General features: G+C 33.5%; 4 protein-coding genes across 4 annotated transcripts; 1 reads left to right on the top strand and 3 right to left on the bottom strand.

Moving 5' to 3' along the window:
• The first annotated feature begins 2185 nt into the window (after positions 1 to 2185).
• On the top strand, positions 2186 to 3632 carry LOC137829592 (Integrase-type DNA-binding superfamily protein). Its single transcript, XM_068636429.2, has one exon. The coding sequence runs from the start codon at positions 2273 to 2275 to the stop codon at positions 3479 to 3481; it is 1209 nt and encodes a 402-aa protein (XP_068492530.1). The 5' UTR covers positions 2186 to 2272; the 3' UTR covers positions 3482 to 3632.
• Positions 3633 to 7910: 4278 nt separating this feature from the next.
• Positions 7911 to 8825, bottom strand: LOC137829235 (uncharacterized). The gene has a single exon (XM_068636034.2). The coding sequence runs from the start codon at positions 8823 to 8825 to the stop codon at positions 7911 to 7913; it is 915 nt and encodes a 304-aa protein (XP_068492135.2).
• A 2560-nt stretch (positions 8826 to 11385) lies between these two features.
• LOC137828427 (superoxide dismutase [Fe], chloroplastic) lies at positions 11386 to 17806 on the bottom strand. Its single transcript, XM_068635005.2, has 9 exons — positions 17665 to 17806; positions 17532 to 17572; positions 13356 to 13406; positions 12813 to 13001; positions 12549 to 12720; positions 12214 to 12335; positions 12063 to 12089; positions 11917 to 11940; positions 11386 to 11747 (listed from the first exon to the last, which is right to left on the bottom strand). Exons 1-9 carry the CDS (start codon positions 17678 to 17680, stop codon positions 11655 to 11657), a joined length of 735 nt encoding a protein of 244 aa, XP_068491106.1. The 5' UTR covers positions 17681 to 17806; the 3' UTR covers positions 11386 to 11654.
• A 1244-nt stretch (positions 17807 to 19050) lies between these two features.
• Positions 19051 to 20205, bottom strand: LOC137828251 (stellacyanin). The gene is made up of 2 exons (XM_068634733.2): positions 20024 to 20205; positions 19051 to 19737 (listed from the first exon to the last, which is right to left on the bottom strand). Exons 1-2 carry the CDS (start codon positions 20190 to 20192, stop codon positions 19349 to 19351), a joined length of 558 nt encoding a protein of 185 aa, XP_068490834.1. The 5' UTR covers positions 20193 to 20205; the 3' UTR covers positions 19051 to 19348.
• Positions 20206 to 21374: the final 1169 nt, after the last annotated feature.

Raw genomic sequence — 21374 nt, forward strand, 5'->3', positions numbered from 1 at the left:
TTCTGTGTATTTGGTGTAAGGCAGTTTCAAAAAAGTGTTTTTGAAAATTGTGGTATTGCCACAAAATAGTGCGTGTTCTTGAGGGGTTCAAGATCATCACTCCTTGTTTTTTTAACATCACTCCTTGTGTGTGTTTTGTAATCTATGTTTGATTACATAGTGAATTCTCATTGGCTAGCTGAGGGCTGGATGTAGCTTTTGGTTAAGAGTGAACCAGTATAAACTTTTTTGTATGATTCTCTCTATCCCTCCTCTTATACATTACTTTTAACATTATTCTATATTCTACTGCTATAAACAACCTGATGTTTTGATAAAGATCTAAAAACAAATTTTATCCAGTTGAACAAAAAATCAATTGGTTAACATCACTCTATTTCCAAACTTTGCGAAAATTTTGTGAAAAAAATCCACTCCCCCTCTTGTTTAGGCCACTAATTCTAAGAGTATATTCTCCTTTTTCCCTTTCATCTCCATTTCTTCCTAGAATCCTAAAATTAACATAAATTTGGGAATAAATAATTTTTATTAATATTATAATCACAAATATGTAAAAAAGTTTAAATTCATAAATTATGGGTTATATTATAGTTATTTCATCAATTAATATCCACAAGTGCCTGTATATATTTTAATATGAAATATGATACTTATCACAAGGTCCTAAGAACGAAGAACAAGATAAGAGAAGGAAGGAGAAGAGATGAGAGTGAGTGAATGTTTGTTTTGGATGAGAGGAAAGACATCTATTTATAGGGAGACTTGACCTACATGGTCACAAGGTCCCACATTACGAAAAACAATGTGAGCATTGTGGAAAGCATGTAACATGTTGTGGAGAAATGGGTGACAATATGCATGAAATTTTGTGGCCAAGGATCCCATAAATCCTAGTTTCCAACGTTCACAAGCAAAATAAATAAGGAAATTTAGATAAACTTAGGGTTTATATTAGCTAAAGGCAAAAATTAAACAAAATTAACAAACCAAGTGATAAAAAGAACCTAAATCTCCTTATCGCACACATGAGAGAATCAACAAGATTTGAACTAAATTGTGCATAGAAGGTCCAAATGAGGTCCACAATTTCATGCACAATAGACTTACCTCTTTTACTACCTACTTTGAAAGTGGAAGGAGTGTCTTCATACAAACCACTTAAAAATATCCGGTCCATGTAATGTAGCACTTTATATGCATTTTGGAAATACTCAAAATTCACAATTTAGTGGTTAGAAAGACTCTTCAACCAATGAATATGATATAATTAATGGATAATAATATTTTTTATAACTTTAATGTGTTTTTATTTCTTATAAAGGGCTTGATTTTGGTTATCATTTTTTTTATTTCTATTAATTTTTAAATTTAAATTTTATTAAAATATAAAAATTTTACTTTAAAGGTATCTAAATAAAATTTCTTTTAGAAATCTAGAATATTTTTTAATATCATATGTTGACATTTACTGAATACACTAATGAGTGTTATATGCGATCTTTTGCTAGACATATAACCCACTAACTATAGTATTATTAATAGTATGAATAGAAAACAAGATTTCAACTTTTGAGATATTAAAACAATGAATTCTTTTAATGGGCTAAAAACAAAATTCATTTGCAAATAGAAACAAATTGAAGCCTATCTTTCAACTGTGTTTAGAGATTTGATTTTTACTCTCCATATCAACAATATATATGTATAACTACATTTATTTAGGAATATCTCTAGTGTGTATGAAATGTATCAGTGACAAAAAACAAATTGTAATTGATTCATTGGACTTCTACATTAAATTACTTTAGCACAGTCAAGAGAAGAATATAGCATGTGGGTGTTCAACAAAATCACATGATTAGAGAGAAAAGAATAATACCCATATAATAACAGACAATGAACATGAAGGTCTTAAATTAAGGAAGCTGTTGTCACTAAACGAATGTCAATTCCCTGTATGACAGCTGATCCAATAAAGCTTGAGCTGTCTGATTCCTATTGGTTGTGAAGGAAAAACATGTTACAGAATGCAGCCATAAATTGTAAGTAAAAAATGAAATCCTTATAAAGAAATATACCTGATTGAAGCCACAACATATTCCTAATGATAAAAAGTAGGTTACTTTTAGTGTTATAATAATAAACCTTAACTGATACCTGCCAATGTGAGGTGTGCCTTAGTCCTAAGGAAATGTATTTAGTGAAGTGCATGCATTTTAATAATTTCTATCTGTCAGTGTTCTATCTCAGATTTACTGTCTGAAGGATCTATATGAAGGGTACATTTCTAAAGAAGGAAATCTTCACTCAAAAGAAATTTCCAACTTGTTTGCAAGAAATGGCAACAGGATCAAAGTTTTTGGACACTGCAATAATGGTAGGAGGTTCTCACTCTCTCACTGCCTATCTTCATGTGTTAAGAAGTGGGGCAACCTCATCAATAACATCATCTCAACAACTTCTTTCATGTTCAAATTCTACCTCAATGAAAGAAGAGGCACCTTTAGCCACATGGATTAGTCATATCCCTGCAAAGTTCAATGGCCCTCAAGACATAAAAAATGTCATAGAGAAAAACCAATCCAATTCTATCTTCCCAGCCTCAGATACAAAAAACAGCTCCATTCCTCTAAATCTTTTGGAAACTCTCCCACCATTAACTATGGCACCATGCTTTGATGAGCCAGTTGCTTCTTCAGCCTCTTCTTCTGCCCCACCCAATTTTCCAAACTTGACTTTGGTTTTGCAGGAACCCTCCATGGTGTACTCATCAAATATGAAAGGTGGTGAAGTCATGTCTGTAACTTCAGATCCCACCTATCAAGTGCCTCACTTTGGGCAAAACCAGCATCAAGCAGGTAGTGATGCATACAAAATGGACAAGATCAACCTAACAAATTCTCGGTCCAAGTCTTTCAATGAGAATTGGTTGAGTACCACCAGGACTCAGCCTATGAAGTATGGTGGAAGAGGCAAGCTGTTTAAAGGGGTGAGGCAGAGACACTGGGGGAAATGGGTGGCAGAGATTAGATTACCAAGAAACAGGACAAGGGTTTGGCTAGGGACTTTTGACACAGCTGAAGATGCTGCCATTGCATATGACACAGCAGCATACATACTGAGAGGAGAATATGCTCAGTTGAACTTCCCAGATCTCAAGCATGTAATCCAGGCCAATTCTCTGAATGGAACCACTGCTGCACTTGTGGAGGCAAAACTACAAGCAATTTCTCAAGGTGTTTCTTCTCAAAGGAAGCCCACTGACTCACCAGCAGGGTCAAGCAATAAGCACAGTGATGAGAATGGAAAATTGAAAAGTACAAATGCCAAGGATTCAACCATGAAGGAGTGGCAGTTTGATACAGATAGAAGCAAAAGTACACACCATGAGATATCAGATGTGGAAACTGTTCAGTTAAGTAGAATGCCCTCCTTAGACATGGACATCATTTGGGATGAACTTTTAGTCTCTAATTCATGACCAGTTTTTCTTTTTTCTACTTTGAAAGCATACATATAATAGCCCTTGTTTTATCTCAATTATATTTCTCATTGGGACCACAACTTCTGCGTGAACCTCATTACTTCATTCTACATGATGCAGTTCTAATGCCACACTGGTTAAATTTTCCTATAATGATTTATTGAAAACTAGTATCCTTCTTGATACCCTTTGTTCAGGGCCAAATACAGATAGAATTTTAAGTTATACTAAAGGTTGTTAACATTGAGAACGGTACCACAGAATGTAATTTTGAAGAAATACTCTTGCATAGATGTATAGGCAAAAGAATAACACAGAAGCTAATAGTATAACCTTATTCTTTTGTGCTTCAAAGCTTGAATAGAAGACAAAATATAACAAAACTTTGTCTCCTTAACATGATTCTACTGCCATATTGATATGTACAACCGCTGTAACACCAAGATTGGCGAATATGGATTCATTACACTTCTGCTTTTGTAATAATAGTACTCTGAATCCTTGATATTTGGGTGGGTATAGGGTCTTCTACCTGATATTCAAATGTGACTTTCCTTCCCCAATTCCTAAACCTGTTTGTCATTATTTTTAATATTCAATTTTTTAAATTTAAATTAGATAAAGAAAGAAGGACGAATATGTATATATTTACTCGTTTTCATTATCTATCCCGTTTTATATTATTAAAATATTTTTTAATTTATTACGTAAAAGATTTATATTTAACTTTTTTTAGTTTTTAATTTTATAACTTGACATACATTTTATATGTTATCATATTTTTTTATGAGATTCATCTAATTGTTATTTAATATTCTAATTTGATATTTATGCAATTATATTTTTTAATATTTGATATTAAAAAAAATATCTTTCTTACATTAAATTTTTATAATATCAGTCTTTTCTTTTGTGTTATTTTTATTTTGTTATAAAAAAACATTAATTTTTGGTTCAAATGCGAAAATGTAAAAGTAAACCAACATAATATCTTATAGTACTTATATTATACTAATTAGGAATTTATTTATATGCTCTTAAATAAATAATTTAAAAAACAAAATTCTAAATATTTTACTTTTACGCTTTACGTTGTCTCTCTGATATCTTCTCTCACCTTACGGTATCTCCACATCCTCCTTCATTCCGACGCACCTCTAAAACTATTTGTGATGGTTCTTCGTATTTTTTTGAAAGCTTTTCATTTGTGATTTTGTGGCTGTAGAGATGAGTATTTGGATTTTTTGGAGTATTTTATGGCAGTTCGGTAATATTTGGTTGCTGTTTTTTTTTATTCAGAATTCTCAATTTACGTAAACCAGAAGGATAAAATGGGAGCAGATTTGAAACTAGATTACATAATCCACAATATTGAAATCTGAAAAACATGTACATGATTCCATAATTTAGAAGATATCTTCATGATTAAATAATCCACAAGTCATTTGATAACTAAAAAATACTTTATAAATTAAGTAATCCATAAGTCATTTAATAACTCAAAAAATACTTTTCGAATTGAGTAATCTATAAGTCATTTGATAACTTCAAAAATACCTTCTGGATTTTGTAATTCAAAAATACCACGGAAAATAAGCCGAAGTGCTATTATGGATTCGAGAATGAGTTCTGTATTACCCAATCTGAAACACAAAAAAATCACAATATCTCTGCAACGCAACCATGGGTAAGGAAGCTAAAAACTCATCTGAAAATGTCACCATCACCACAAATCACCGCCAACTGCCATCAACACAACCCACCACCACCACTTTCAACCCACGCACTATCTTCACTCACCAACCAACTGTGAAACACCGACAATACCTTCTATTTTAAACTTTTTAAGACAGGAATTTTTTTATTTTTATTTTTTAAATTTACAGGGTGCTTTAAGAAGTCATGGGGATGCAGGAAGAAGCAACCTTCATTTGTCTTTATTAAGAAATTGACTTTAAATTTAACTCAACCTTATAAGGGAGGTTTTCACCCACTTATATAATAAGAAATGTCTTTATCTCTATTAAATGTGAAATCTGCAACACACCCTTTCACGTTGAGACATGTTAACTTGTATGTGAGATTATATATTATGTACAGTTCGATAATAGTCCAATAACGAGTGACCTTGTAAATCCAACAAACTCTTGTTGGGATAAACAATTTATATACTATGAAAGTCTTGCATACTATAATAGCAAGTAACACATCATTATGAGTTCAACCATTCTTTATATAACACATAATTAAATGTAAGTAATTTTTTTAATTCTTAAATCTCAATTATAGATTGTGTAAGAATGAAGGAGAGGATAGGTATCTCACGATAAATTATGTAATATTTTTTTTCCTGAAAGAGTAGTTTTGTTGTCGTTGAGATCTGAAAAGTAAAGTGGAAATTACGAAATATTATTACTAAAATTATGCCTTAACTAAATTACATCGTATTTTATTTATTAATGGACTATTGGGTTTGAAGAACAGGGACAGAAATTCTTACCAAGGAAAAAAAAATCTAATCTTGAAGAAGAGGTAACATTTTCTGAATTTATAAATCTAGCAAGAAAGATTTTCTATTTTAATTTCTCTTAGCCAAATATGATTTCCGGTCATACATATATTTAATACTCTTTTAATCAGTTCACATGAACTAACACAGAAAAAAAGAAGTTCACAGGAATTAAAGGATTTAGTTAATATGATTAGATTTATCAATAGTTTGTATGAATTTCTGTATTACTTTTCATTATGTAATTTCTTTTCATCTAAATTAATCAATACATTTCCCTCCAATAAAAATAATATTTTAGTATATACATTTGAGACATTATATTCACATAATTTAATAATCTACTACTTGTATAGTACTTTCCATTATATTATTTATGTTGTTTTGTTACTTTTTCCATTATCTTATCTCTAAAAGAAAATTAACGAATTTTAAGGTATAAAGAAGATTTTTCTTTTGTAATTTCTTCCTGCATTTACATCTTTTTCTTACATCTTTGCTCTTTCCTTTATTTTATTTCATTGATACTCCTCTTTCTCTCTTTTTGGATTCTAAAATTTCAAATTATAACATTCATAATAAATTTTATAACAAATTCTAAAGTTTGAAATTGTATTTTTGAATTGCATTATGAATTTTAGAGTTCAAAATACATTTTCAAACTCAAAATTTAGAATACAATTTTGTATTCTAAATTTTAGAATTCATAATTTTTTTCAAACCCAAAAAATATCTTCAAACTTTAAAATTAAGTATTTCGAATTCTAAAATTTAGAAGATCTACAAATTATACAATTAAGAAAAAAACAAATCCTACACCTTTTGTCTAAAGGTGTAGGATAATTTTGGAATTGAAAGATTTGTGGACTTGCAAGAAAATATGGAAGTAGAGGAAGAAATTGCATTTCTCTTTTTGTTCTACGTAGTAGGTACGTTGCATGTTGGGCCCAGTTTACATTTGTTTTCTTTCTCTTTTAGATTAAATTACATTTATGCCACTTTTAATAATGTAAAAACATATCCTTCTTGACACTAAGCACTACTAAGCAAGAAAGTATGTTTGAATAAAAAATAATTACAACTCATATTGAGGAGTATAGAAGTAGAATGGTAAACATTATTCCTATTTTATTATTGAGGAGTATTAGTATAGTAATATATTTTTTAATACACTTTTATAATTGTATCTGTATGGATGATGGACGTAGGTAATATTTGTTTATTGGTACACAATTCACTGACATGTTGGTAGTCTCCTAATTTCTTGAAGATCTTTCTCTCGTTGTATGTGTTCCGCCATTCGGGAGTACCTGCGATTGCACTCCGATGCTCAAGTCAGTGATGGTACTTTTTGTGTGTTCTCCTAGGATATGAAAAACGTACATTTTCCCCCTTCAGAAGTTCCATTTATAGGTTGACTTAGGCCCTCACCTGTGTGGGTTGGATAAACGGTCCATCAGGACGTGTGTAGTGGCTCCTTGAAGTCATGAGAGTGTCTCTTTCAGTTTATCGTTACATTGAGATATTTGCCCCAATATTTCAGAACGTGCCTTTGACTCATTCAACTCTAGTTGTAACTGCCTTTTTATTACGTATTTATTATGCGATAACCATTTATTTAACCAGGTCATCGGTCGTCCGGGGTCTGACCGGTACAATTGCCCCCAGGCTCGAAGAGATGCCTCATAATAAAAGTTGTTGGAGTCTGTCATGAAAGTTGTTTTCTCTTTATCACGTTGGTGCATCTGAATTTGATTGTACCCTGAGCACGCATCAAGAAAACTGAGATATGATGCCCAGCCGCTCCGTCGACCAGTCTATTGATAGTCAGTAGAGGATAAAATTCCTTTGGGCATGCTTTGTTGAGGTCCGTGTAGTCCACGCACATCCGACATTTACCGTTAGACTTTTTAACCATCACCACATTAGCCAACCATGTGGTATAATGAGCTTTTTGAATGAAACCGGCTTTACAAACTTGTCAAATTCTTCTCGGACAGCTTTGCGTCTTTCTTCACCCAATTTACTTTTGTTCTGGGCTACTGGTTTATCCTCCTTATATACAGACAAACGATGAGTAATAACGTTAGGGTTTACCCCGGGCATGTCCGCGACGATCCAAGCAAAAAGGTCTGCATTCTTGACTAACGTTGTGCTTATCACCTTTCGATCGTCTGACTTTAGTGATGTTCCCATGTATGTCTTACGGTCGTTGTCACGAAGAAATGTGGGTTGAAGGTCTTCACCGACCTCCATCCAAGGGTCATCTAGTCGCGGATCTAGGTCTACAAGGGCAACCAAGTGCCTTCTGAAGTTTCGACCCCTAGAATGCCTCTCTGGTGACCGCCCTCTTTTGCTGGGAGATCGGTCGTTCGACGTTGTAGTGTACAACCGTCTGGTCGGTTCAACCTTTAAGCTAGCTACATAGCATTCTCGCGCAGTTTTTTGATCTACATGTACAGTTGCAATGTCTCCGATAACGGAAGGAAACTTCATGGCCAAATGTGGGGTAAAAACAATGGCTTTTAACCTGTTGATAGAAGGACGTTCGAGCAGTATGTTGTAAGAAGTATTGGCATTAACCAACAAGTACCGGACGTTGATTGTCTTACTGAGAGAGTCATCACCGAAAGTGGTGAATAGATCGATGTAACCCTTGGTGTCCACTCGTTCTCCTAAGAATCCAAATATCTGTTCATCATAAGGTTGTACTTTTGTTTCAGGAATTCGCATCTTCTTAAAGGTTTCCCAATACAGAATGTCAATCGAACTACCATGGTCCACCAGAACTTTAGCAATTGCAAATTTGTCTATATCCACCATGATGACCATGGGGTCATCTTGGGCTGGATCGATTGCGGTGAAATCGTCATTAGTAAACGTGATTGGAGGTATGTGTGGACGCTTATGTGTCGAAGTAGAATGAACGGATTGAATTGCACTTAAATGTTTCTTTCTTGCGGAGTTAGAGCATCCCCCACCTGCAAAGCTACCTGCGATATAATTAATTTCTTGATCTGGTGCACCGAGCAAAACTAGGCCAACAATAGTGTTAATAACTTCCCAAACTTTTTGTTTGGTTCGGCTTCCTTGTTAAGGGCTTTCACTTCGGAGACGGGTCCTTCTGATCGGACTTTCTCTTTGTTTTCGTCGTGCTGTACTGCGATAATCATCAAGACTTCGGGTGTCTCTTCGTTCGGAGCGTTCCATGTCTTTAGAAAAATAATTTGTGTCACACTGGGGTGATCGTGGGGTGGCGGTAGACGTTTTAACAAATTTACAGAGATGGCCATCTTGGACGAGTTCTTCGATTTTATCTTTCAATGTTTGGCAGCCTTCGATCGTGTGGCCATATTTACGGTGGTATTGGCAGTGTTTAGCTGTGTCAGCATTTCGTGGTGTCTGTGTGTTCCTGGGTATCGCGATAAGCTCAACTTCCAAAGCTTCATCTAGAAGTTTTCCTCTAGGTACTGTCAGAGGGGTGTAGTTATGGAAACGAGGACCCCAGTTCGACCGATATCCCCGCCATGGGGGAACAGAGGCCTTTGTTTTTCTCCTTTTCTTTTTCTTAGGCTTTGGTCTGCGTCTTCCTTTGATAATCAATGTGTTCTTCTATCTGCATGAACTTGGTAGCTCTCGTCCTCAATTCATCCATATCGTGTGGTGGCCGTTTTATAAGGCTTTCAGTGAATCGGCCTGGGAGTATGGCCGAGACTAAATGATGCATCGCTATCTCTGGATTCAGGTTCCAGATCCCAATGCAAACTTTTTTGAACCTGTCCATGAAGGTTCTCAATGACTCTCCTTTTTCTTGTTTTACGTTGAGGAGAGACATGGATGAAGTACGGTGGGGTCTGCTCGTGGCATACTGGGTGGTGAATTTCGTTTCCAAGACCTTGAAATTCGTCACAGAATTAGTAGGAAGTCCAGTAAACCATCCTAACGGGCCTTCCCGAAGAGACGTCGGGAAGACTTTGCACCATATCGTCTGGTCGATCGTGTACAAAGTCATTTGGGTTCTAAAGATGTTCAAGTGTTCGTCTGGGTCAGAAGAACCATCATAAAGGGTCATAGTTAAGCCTCTACATTTATCAAGAAGTGGTGTAGCAATTATGTCGTCCGTGAAATGGTGGCCTTTCAGATTTTCTTCATTGTCGAGAGTAATATTTTTGGAACTTTTGTGGGTTGGATGTGTAAGAAAGGTATGATGTGTCTGATGTGTCTGATGGGTTTGATGAGTTTGATGAGTTGGTGGCATTGATGTGTGGGACTATTCCTCCCTTACGGATTCTCCGAGTCGCTGCAACAGCCTTCTATTTTGTTCTTTTAGATAAGTCACCTCATCTGCTTGTCGATGCCATTCTTCTTCTTGCTTACGCCGGTCTTCTTCATGACGTAGTTGATCCGTAATTCCCTTTTGCCATAGTTCCTCCATCTGAGCTTGGAGGGCTTGGATCATCAAGATTTGTTCTTCCGCCATACTATCGTTGTTCGTGTTGTTCCTTGTAGATACCTAGGTAATATCTGTCCACTGGTATACAATTCACTGACGTGTGGATAGTCTCCTAATTTCTTGAAGATCTTCCTCTCGTTGTATGTGCTCCGCCGGTCGGGGTTACCTACGATTACACTCCGACGCTTAAGTCAGTGCTGATATTTTTTGTGTGTTCTTCTAGGATATGAAAAGCGTACCTTTTCCCCCTTCAAAAGTTCCATTTATAGGTTGACTTAGGCCCTCACCTGTGTGGGCTGGATAAACGGTCCATCAGGACATGTGTAGTGGCTCCGTGAAGTCATGGAAGTGTCTCTTTCAGTTTATCGTTACCTTGAGATATTTACCCTAGTATTTCGGAACGTGCCTTTGACTCATTCAACTCCAGTTGTAACTGCCTCTTTATTACGTATTTATTATGCCATAACCGTTTATTTAACTAGGTCATCGATTGTCTGGGGTCCGACCGGTACAATAATAATTTTTTAGTTAAACATTATTAAAATTTACAAAATGGTAAATGAAATTTATTAAATAACAATCACTATTTCAAAACAAACAATTATTTTTATGATAACTTATTCAAAATGGTTTCTGATTTTAATTTTTTTTCCACTTCTAATGCTATTTTTAAGAACGAAAACAAATGCCTGAAAAACTAAAGTAGTGTTTTTTAAAAGAAAAATTACTTCCTTAAAAAAGCTGTAACGAATCAGTGTCAAAATACGGTTCCAATCATGATTTTATCATCCAAACATGCTTTTTCAAAGCATACATACATATTTTGAGCAAATATGTCTAATTTTAAATCTGTCACACTAAATTAATGCAAACTACAAAATAGGGTAACACAGAAACTAAACTCTTCAGCTTTAGAATTTGCTTCTTCAATCATGCTCATGGAAAAAAAGAAGAGATAAGGTCCTTATGAGAAAAAAGTGTTACATCATAATATTGTTTTGCTGATTGTTTTGCATAAACAACCTTATTGTTACATAATGAAAGATAACCATAACTAAGATTTCTGAGCATAGAACACATTATGCAGGCTGAAGTGATTTAACCCTGATACCACATGCATCTAAAGTGCAAAGGATGTGCCATCTTACATTATCTAGATAGAAATAATTTACTTTTTGCACATCACACCATGCAGTTCAACATCATGCTCAAAAAGCCTTAGCTTGCTCAAGTCTAGAACTCACTGCATCCCAGGAAACAAGCTTATCCATGAACACTGATATATAATCAGGGCGCCGGTTCTGGAAACATAACAAAGAATCATTATTAAATTTATCTGTTCAACACATTTCTCACTAATAATTGTATGAAAAGTGCTACCAACTCTCTGTTACACTCTTTTTTGTTGGAAACAGAATGTTGGTAGTTTTTCTCTTAGCTATATGTATAATGGTTTGAGCAACATAGCACCTGAAAGTCAAGGTAGTAAGCATGCTGCAAAAAAATGGAAAAAAAATTACATAGTTAGCAATTTGTTATCGATGACTGTTACAAAGCTTGTGTGTGCAAGTTGTTTCATCAGTAACAAACAGAATGCTAATTTGCTTAATATATACCTCCCAAACATCAATGGTAAGAAGTGGCTGCAAGAATTAAGATGAAATTACATTAGAGTTTATCAGGGAAATGAACCTCATCAAACCCAACTATCATTCATATTTTAAGATAAATAATGAACATTAACATTAACTAGTTCTTACTACTTACATAATAACTTCCCCAGACAAGGGGGTTCACAGCATTGGGACTCTTGATCACCACTAGCTTGTTGTCCTCGTGGGTTGAAGGAGGATTTTCTGCATTTTCCCCACCAAGTTTGCTTGCTCTATCTATATTTCATCAACAAAAATGAATGAACAAGAAGGGCATGTAATGTAACTTGCTTATGTTATGTGGATAAATTTCTTAGTAAACACTAACCCAAGAAGAAAATCAGAAAGTAATGCGAAATAAGCCTTTTGATTAGTTAAAATTAACTATAAAAAACTAAGTTTTCAGAAATGATCTCATTTAACTTTTCTAAAGAGAGGACTTTAACTCACATGCAAGCCAGGCCCAGCCAGAACCGAATTGTGTTGCAGCAGCAGCCTTAAACTCATCAAGGAATTTTTCAAATGAACCAAAGTCTCTTTCAATGAGTTCTAGAAGTTCCCCAGATGGTTTTCCACCTCCACCTGGTTTCATGCACTCCCAGAAGAAGTCATGGTTCCATACCTGCAGTATGCATTACAAGATTAATTGCCAACAAAGCCATGGTTTTCAAACATGAATGAGACTAGATTCTGGTTACAAGCATGCATGCATACCTGTGCTGCATTGTTGAAAGCCGGAAGAATGTCACCCTTGTTGTATGAAGTGACTATAATCTCTTCCAGTGACTTCCCATCAAGCTCTGTCCCAACAACTTGTTTTTTCAGATTTTCCACATAAGTTTTGTGGTGTTTCCCCCAATGAAACTCAAGTGTCTGCTGGCTCATCACAGGCTCCAAACCATTCTGAAAGATTTCATCATCACAATATTTTTAGAACTTCCTGCTTCTGGTCTTCTCTTTATTGGTAAAATTGGTTTTACAAAATAGGATCAAGTGGTAACTAATTTTTCCCAGTAGAAGAACCTTGTGTGTTTTGAGAATCATCATCATCATCATATATATATATATAGATAGATACTGTGTGTGAATGCTTGCATTTTTAAGTTTCTTTACTAAATAAGAGTAACCAAAGTTTGAATAGAATATAATATATGAAATCTATAATAGCCAAGTATTCTCTCTTCAATGTGAAATTCTAACTTGAAAATCACAATCTATTATAATTTGTAAAAGCATGTAAACTTTAGGTATTTTTACCAGCGGATATGGTGGCGGCTTCAGCTCAAACTTTGCATTGACTTTTGGACCCTGCAGTGTACAACATGCTTTCTTAAACAAAAGGACATGAAAACAATATGTCTCAACATGTGAAGAACACACAGACATGGAGGAAAGATAAAGTTAATGGGCCAATATACTAGGCCAGCTCACACCAGACTTTCTTGGGTCTGTTAAAATTGGGGTTTTTCCTTCTTTAAATCTAGAATTCAAAAATACATTATAGAAAAGAAAATTCAGAGTTGATTTTTAGGAAATAAAATTTTAAAATAGAATTCAAAAATCAATATCTTATTTTTGAAAGCCAAATCCAGAACACAAATAATATATTTTGGAAAAGAAATTCTGAAAAAACAAAATCTGAAAACATATTATGAAAAAAAAAATTCTGAATTTTTTTTTGAAAAACATATAGGATGCAAATTGGTGGTAATCCAAGGAGGATTCATTTTTGGGATCCAGTGGTGGAAAAAATTAAAGCCAGGCTTAGTGCGTGGAAAGGAAAATGTCTATCGTTTGCTGGTAGGCTATGTCTGATTAAGTCGGTTTTAACTTCTATACCTTTATTTTATTTGTCGTTCTATAAAGCACCAATTGCAGTTTGTGATAAGATTTCCAGTATTCAGAGGAGGTTTCTTTGGGGGTGGGGCAAAGATAGCAAATACATTGCCTGGGTTCGGTGGGAAAATGTGTGCAAATCAAAGGAGGAAGGGGGATTGGGGGTCAAGGATATTAAGAAGTTTAATCGGGCTTTGCTTGCAAAATGGAAGTGGAGAATGATGAGTGAAGAAGAAGGGAAATGGAAGGAGATCTTGGTATCTAAGTACTATAATGGTTCGGTTAATTTTCAAGGGTGTGGTAAAAATTATTCTTGGTGGTGGAATGATCTCGGAAAGGTATGTGAAGAAGGAGAAGGTGAGGGTTGGTTCCGTAACCATGTTTCATGGAAAGTGGGAAACGGGGACAAAATCAGGTTTTGGGAAGATACTTGGTTGGGCAATAATAAGCTCAAATTTCTGTTTCCTAGACTATATACCATATCCCTAGACCAAGGAAAATTGGTGGGTGAGGTAGGCACGTGGGGGGAGTTAGGTTGGTCATGGAGGTTAGGTTGGAGAAGGACTAGATTTGAGTGGGAAACTAGTGTAGAGGAAGAAATGATGAACCTTATTACAAGAACAACTCTGAACAGGGATTCTGAGGACTTTATTGAATGGGGGGGGGGGGGGGGATCCCAAAGTGTGTTCTCTGTCCGATCTGCATATCTAACTCTGTGTAACTATCCCAATGACAGCCCGACAAATGTTTTCTCGTTGTTGTGGCAAGCCAAAGCGTTACCCAAGGATGTGTGCACAACATGGAGGGTACTAGTTGGGAGGTTACCAACGAATGATAATCTTATAAGGAGAGGTCTTGCAATCAACCCCTCTGTGTGTGTTTTCTGTAAGGCTTCTGAAGAATCAGCTCAACATATTTTTTTGATGTGTTTGTGTGCACAAAAGATCTGGGTTCTTTGCCTGCGATGGATGGGTATAGTGTCTGTGCAGCACAAGGATCTCCCAGTGCATTTTGAGAGTTTTCATCTCCCTCACTTAAACAATCAGCAGAATCAAGTCTGCAGGGGTCTGTGGATTGCAATCATTAGGAGCATATGGGATCAGAGAAATCTGATTGTGTTCAAACAGGGGATTCCGGATGCTGAAGAAATTTTCCATTCAGCTCAATTGGCCACGTGGCTATGTCTGAAATTTGGTACGGCTCCTTTTAGGTTTTCTTTCTCAGATTGGATTCTTAATCCACTAATTTGTATAAAGGATTTCTGATATGAGGGTAGAAGCTGTGTTGGGGGTAGTTTATGCAGACTTGTAACAACAGAGGCTAGATCATTGGGCACTTCCTAGGTGGTGGAACCGCTGCACTGTTGTCTTATAAACTAAGAGAAACCCAACAGTTTTCTTCAACAACTTGTGACACATTTGGTCCAGCTGCCTGCATGACGTTGGAGTTAGCTGAATTCGGAATATCCTTTATCACTTTTATAGTCAAAGGTTTCTGACATAATGCCTGCATTGTCAGCTTCTTCTGTCCATGTCTTCTTTTCTGAGCAATTGCAGGACATGCAGTAAAGAGTTGCACCGAGGTTCCAGGCTGCATGTTGAAGTTGGTTTTTGACCACAGAGAGGAAAAGGCTAGCAGTGTAGGACTTCAAAGAAAGAGATGTTGGTTCTGATTCTGCTGATTGGGGCTGTTGGGGTATGAAGAGGTCTTGTTAAGGGATCTAAAGATGTGGAGGGGCCTAGAGTTGATGATGGTGGAGCGCTGGGAAAGTTGTGAGGCAGAGCTTTTTTACAGCTGGGATGCTATGATGTGCTTCATACGGAGGTGCATCTCCTATGAAGTTTGATTTGGAGAAGAGCTCCACTGGAAAATCAGCGTTGCAGAGTTTTCTTTCCACCTGGTGGTTGTGCCTGAACCATCTGTGGAAGAAACCATTGAATTTTGAAAGGGTTGAGTATTGTGGTAAGAATATGAGGCCTTGTTGCTGCTCCTGCCTTTTCAAAGATGCACATCAGGTTTAGCTCCATAGTCTTTAAGCTATCTGTTGACAAAGGCTGTGTGAGTGCCTCGTTGGATGTGGAGGAGTTGGCATGAGCTCAGCAGATACATGTGGTATGGAAGCACGTGCAGACCGGATCATGGAGTCCTAGTAGTCGGGCATAGCAGGGGAGATGCTGGTGATAGTCACGGTTAAACCATGGAGAGGCGCAACTGGTAAGCTGCTGGGCATGGTTTTGGGGCACTTACACTGGTGTTGTGTTGAAAAAGTGCTATCTTGATTACTGTTATGTTGCTCATTCTTGTTATTATACGCTACATGCTTAGCAGGTTCAGGGTGATCTAAATAGGTTAGGTGAACATTCGATGTTTTTTCCCTTTTTCGTCCTGTTTACAACACCTTTGGATGTATACGGGTTGGGACACCCCTGAAGTGTCCCATGTTTATATTTATTAATTCTTTGCTGATAAAAAAAAAAATAGGATGCAAAAGAAGACATTTTTGTCCTTTTATATTAGTGATGGAATGCATGTTCAAATTTATTCCACTCTTGTTTAAAAGCAAAAGAGGACATTTTTGTTATTTCATATTAGTGATAGAATGCATGTTGAAATTTATTGAGTCCATAAATGAAAAGCCTAAAATTGGATGTGAATTTATTTACATTCATTTCTTCTCTTTCTACTTCCCTTATTTTTTTTATTTTATTTTTAAAATAGGTGATGATATTTTGACACCTCCTCCATTTTACACCAACAACAAAATATTAATATTTATAATAAAAATAAAAGAAAAATGCAAAATATTAAAATAATTTTCAAAATTAAAAAAAAAAAAACCATTTTCCTTTTAAAATACTAAAAATACTTTTTTTCCTTTTCCCTTCCCCTTTTCTTCTCTTTCCAACAACCCTCTTCTCTTCCAACAATCTCAACATCTTTTCTACAACCTTCTTCACATGTCTTTGTACCATTTCCACTACTTCCTTTGCCACTCTCCCTCTCATTTTCTCCCCCACAAATTTCTCAAAATATATCAAATGCATTTCTTAAAAAATTATTTAAATTATTTTGGAATAAACTTTTTATATATTGATAATAAGCTCACAATCAGATTACTGAGAAATCTTTTAATGCTATACATGGAAGAAGTATGCAAGTGTTCAATTTTAATCAATTTTAAAACTATATGATCTATGGTTGAATGTTTTCATTCTAAAAATAAGTCAACAGTAAAATTACCTAAAAATGTCAAAATTCAAAATCAATTATGAATATCAGAACTAACTTTTCAGTATATAGTAAACAACATTAGTTTCTTTTTTTTTTATCGGCACATTAGTTAATAGTTCTACTTGATTCAAGTTCATCTGACTTAAATCGAAACCTACACAAAGAAAATCATTTAAGGTAAATTTGTGAATCTTACAATAAGTAAAACACTCATTAAATAATTAACAACAGCAAAAGTTTTTGTTTTTTCAGAAATTGAACACATGATAATAAATTGACTATAACTTTAACATCTTGTTGAAGTAACCTTAATAATATAGAGTAAATGCATTTCGAAATAATTTTGGTGATGAGAAGAATTAATACCTCTTTGAAAAGCAGATTGATTCCAGTGACATTTTGTAACCCTGGAAAGCAAACACGAATTAACAGATGAAAAGGGAGAAATTAAGATTGAAGATAGAAGAAGAAAAGGATGGATGGAGTTTGTGAAAGGTACCACCCAATGAGGCCATGGCTTGTGAGGCGTGTGGCAAGAGTGAGGCTTTAGAGCAATGGTCAAACTTTTCCTAGCAATATAGCTAACAAAAACATGTGTTAGTACAATTCCAATGTTGTAGTACACAACGTACCACCACCAGAATGCCCCTGTACTACAAACTTTATCCATGATTATCTATTATAAAAAAAATATCTATTACTATTACTTACAAAGAAAAAAGTTAATAGTAAATTAGTAATTTTAACAATTGGGATTCTCTCTTTCTCATTATGTTTTTGGACATAATTAACACATATTTAATCAATACAAAATATTGGTATAGCATTTTAGATTGAAAATCACTTCTAATATACACTACAATAAAATTATTAAATATAAACTAATTTTAAAGATAACAAATAATTAAGTACTGACTAAATTAAATATTATTTTATAGATTAAAATAATTATTGATATATAGAATATTTTCTATCATTAAATTTATAAATTAATTTATAAATTATTATCTAATTAGTTACTAAAGTTTTAATTACCAACTATTTTAGATTTTAAATTTAATAGTTAAAACCTTAGTAGTTAATTAAATATCAATTAATTAAGTATTAGTTTGAAAATTAGTTTATAAATAACATAAAATAAAATGTACCAATAATTTTTTAATTTATAAAATAATATCTAATTTAATTAATATTAGTTTTTTTTTAAAATTAATTTTTTAATTTTTAAAATAATATATAATCTGACTTCTTTCATTTATTCCGTTTCTATTTTAAATCTATTTTTTATAGATAATTTTTCCCGTGTTTATCTTATTTTTACTTTTGTATGTGTGACTTATTTTAAATAATATTATTTGTCTTAGAATCATTTTAATATAATTTATATTTTTGTAGCTAGATACTTTCATCTTTTGTCTACGTTATTTCTTAAGAATAAGGCTTTCAAAAAGTTTGGATATGATGTTATTATTTTTTTTTAATCTTAATCTTAATTATATGTGTCTTTAAGTCTTTTCTATTTAAAAGGGTGCTATATATGTAATTATACTTACTGACTAATCCATATTGAACTATATTAATTAACCTTAAATTTTATAGCATTATTTATATTAATTACTAATCTTATTTTCAAATTAAATTCATTAAGACAATAAATGAATAAATTTTATGTTAAAACTAATTATATTAAAAATATTAAATTCAATACTTATTTTACTATTTCTACATGGATATTTCTAATCATGAAAGTTTGATAATTTAAAATCACTCATTATTTCTTATTATATAATATTTATTTAATGAAATACATTGTAAAATTGTGATGTATAATCGATTTATATAAATTTACATAAAAAAATATATAAATATTAAAATAATAGAAAAGAGAGTGTAAAAATAATATCATAACAAATATTTTGTGATGACTCATAAGGCTTAGATAAATAATATCACAAAAAGATAATATAGATTACCCTTTTTTTCCTTCATGGTTTTCAAATCCTAACCATAACATTTTCATGAGGGATGAAAATGGTAGTGTTGTTAAGCAGAAAACAACAACATGAATGTGTATGTGTTCAACAGTCATGTACAAAGTATGCTGTATATATGAGTGAATCTTTCAAACCAAGCAAAACTGTTTTCTTCTTCAATCAATATCACAGAAGTTTTAGTCACAGTCCTTACATTATTATCAGATATGTAGCAACCATAACAAAAGATATAAGTGCATTCCTTGCACAATAATTGACAGTTCCAGCTGAAAGATGTGTGCTCTTCTTTGATGAAGGAGAGTGTGAAAGTGTGGCAGTGTTTTCATCTGATCCAGCCACAGCCTTAGGTGCTATAGTTGGAGCAAGTGATTTGTCATCACCTTCAACATGAACATGAAGTTTCATCCCTCCAAGACAATACAACTTGTTTCCACTTACAAAATACCTATCTCCACCTCTTGTTAATGGCACTGTTGTGTTCCCATTCCCATATGTTGCCAAAACATTGGTGATGTTACATGTGTCATAGTTTTCTTTTGTAACCTCTTCTACACTTTGGCCTGATGAATATTGGAAAACTGCAAAAATCAAATAAAATTATCAACATGATGAATATCAGCATATAAGTTGAATAACCTGCATGAGAATATGTAGCCATTATTAGATGTATTTGTCTGAATAATTCAAATGAACATGCTTTGATTATAAGAATTATGGAAAATTATGTTTTTAAGAAAATAATCAGTTAAAAATAAATTGTCTTGATAAGTTAGAAAGGTTTATGAGTTATTGTTATGAATTTAACAAGGTCTTCATAAACTCTTTCTGGTTTCCTTTGAGTTGAAAGAAGTATTAAGTACTTACCAAGGGCATCTCCTACTTTGAACATCTTATCAGCAATCCATGTATCAAGATTTGTGCTAATGTCCCAGCCAGAACTATCTCCAACAGTGTAAGTAGTAGCTGAGCATGTGAAGGTGATAGTTGCCAAGCAAAAGAGAAGAGAATAATAAATGAAGAGTAACTTTTCCATGTTGATAGAGAGTTTTAACAATTTGAACACTATAGGATCCTTCTTATATACTTGGGGTTTGATAACCTACCCAACAAAAATATAAGAAAAATATTTTAAAAAATGGAATAAGAAGAAATAATAGTTTCTTTTATATTGCAACTTTGGAATATGCATTTCATCAAGTTGGTGTATTGAGACGGGGTTGTGTGTTAGCTGGCAGTGGTTAAACCACATTGAACTGCCATCAAGCTTTGGTTATGTTTTTCTACCTTTATTCTTTTTAATTCACCAACCTTAATGTTTTTAAAAGTGAAGAAAATAAGTTAAAAGAGAAAAATTCAAATGCGCGTATATATATATATATATATATTTATAAGTAAGAAAAAAAAAAAATATATATATATATATATATATTTATTTATTTATTTATTTTTGTTTACACTAGTTATCTTAATTTGATTTGTCTGAATAATTCTGATGTGTTTGTTAATCGAAAATACTAAAAAAAAAATATTATTAGGAAAGTTGTTGTATTCCTGTTTACCCGAGTGACAAAGTAACAGTACGCTGATTATAGGTGCAACCATTGCACCACTTTGAGAGTATTTGTTTTTCATGGTGAAGGTTTTCTTCTCAATAACATAATTTATTTTTCATAAATAATACTTTCACAATCCTGGTCGTTGTATATAATTTTTATATGACAATTTTAACAAAAATAAATATAATAAAAAAAATTATAATTAAATGATATAAAAAATTACTAAAATGAAAATATTGTAAGTGGTATATGAGTGTAAAAAGAAATGTTTTTTCAAAAATAAATTGTAATTTATTGTGACATGTGATGAATGATGAATGAAAAATAAATATAGAAAATATTATTTTATGAATTGTTCCATGGATAACATTCGTCACAGATAAATTTTCTTCTGAAATAGTTAGAGTTTTTGTCCCTTATATTTTTTTATGACTTTGACCTTTTAAACTATAAAATATACTTTTTTTTTATTTATTTCGAATTCTAATTACATGAAAAAATTGAGGTAAATTTTTCCCATAATTCTACGGTTTCTGTTGGAGATCCCATATCGACTAGAGATTAGAGCCTTTTATTCTATATAAGTGGGTGCAACCCTCAACCCTATGAGCCGGTTTTATGGGATTGAGTTAGGCTTAAAGTCCACTCTTTCGTAATAG

Source organism: Phaseolus vulgaris, chromosome 7 (genome assembly GCF_051622355.1).
Source record: "Phaseolus vulgaris cultivar YP4 chromosome 7, ASM5162235v1, whole genome shotgun sequence".
Taxonomy (NCBI): domain Eukaryota; kingdom Viridiplantae; phylum Streptophyta; class Magnoliopsida; order Fabales; family Fabaceae; genus Phaseolus; species Phaseolus vulgaris.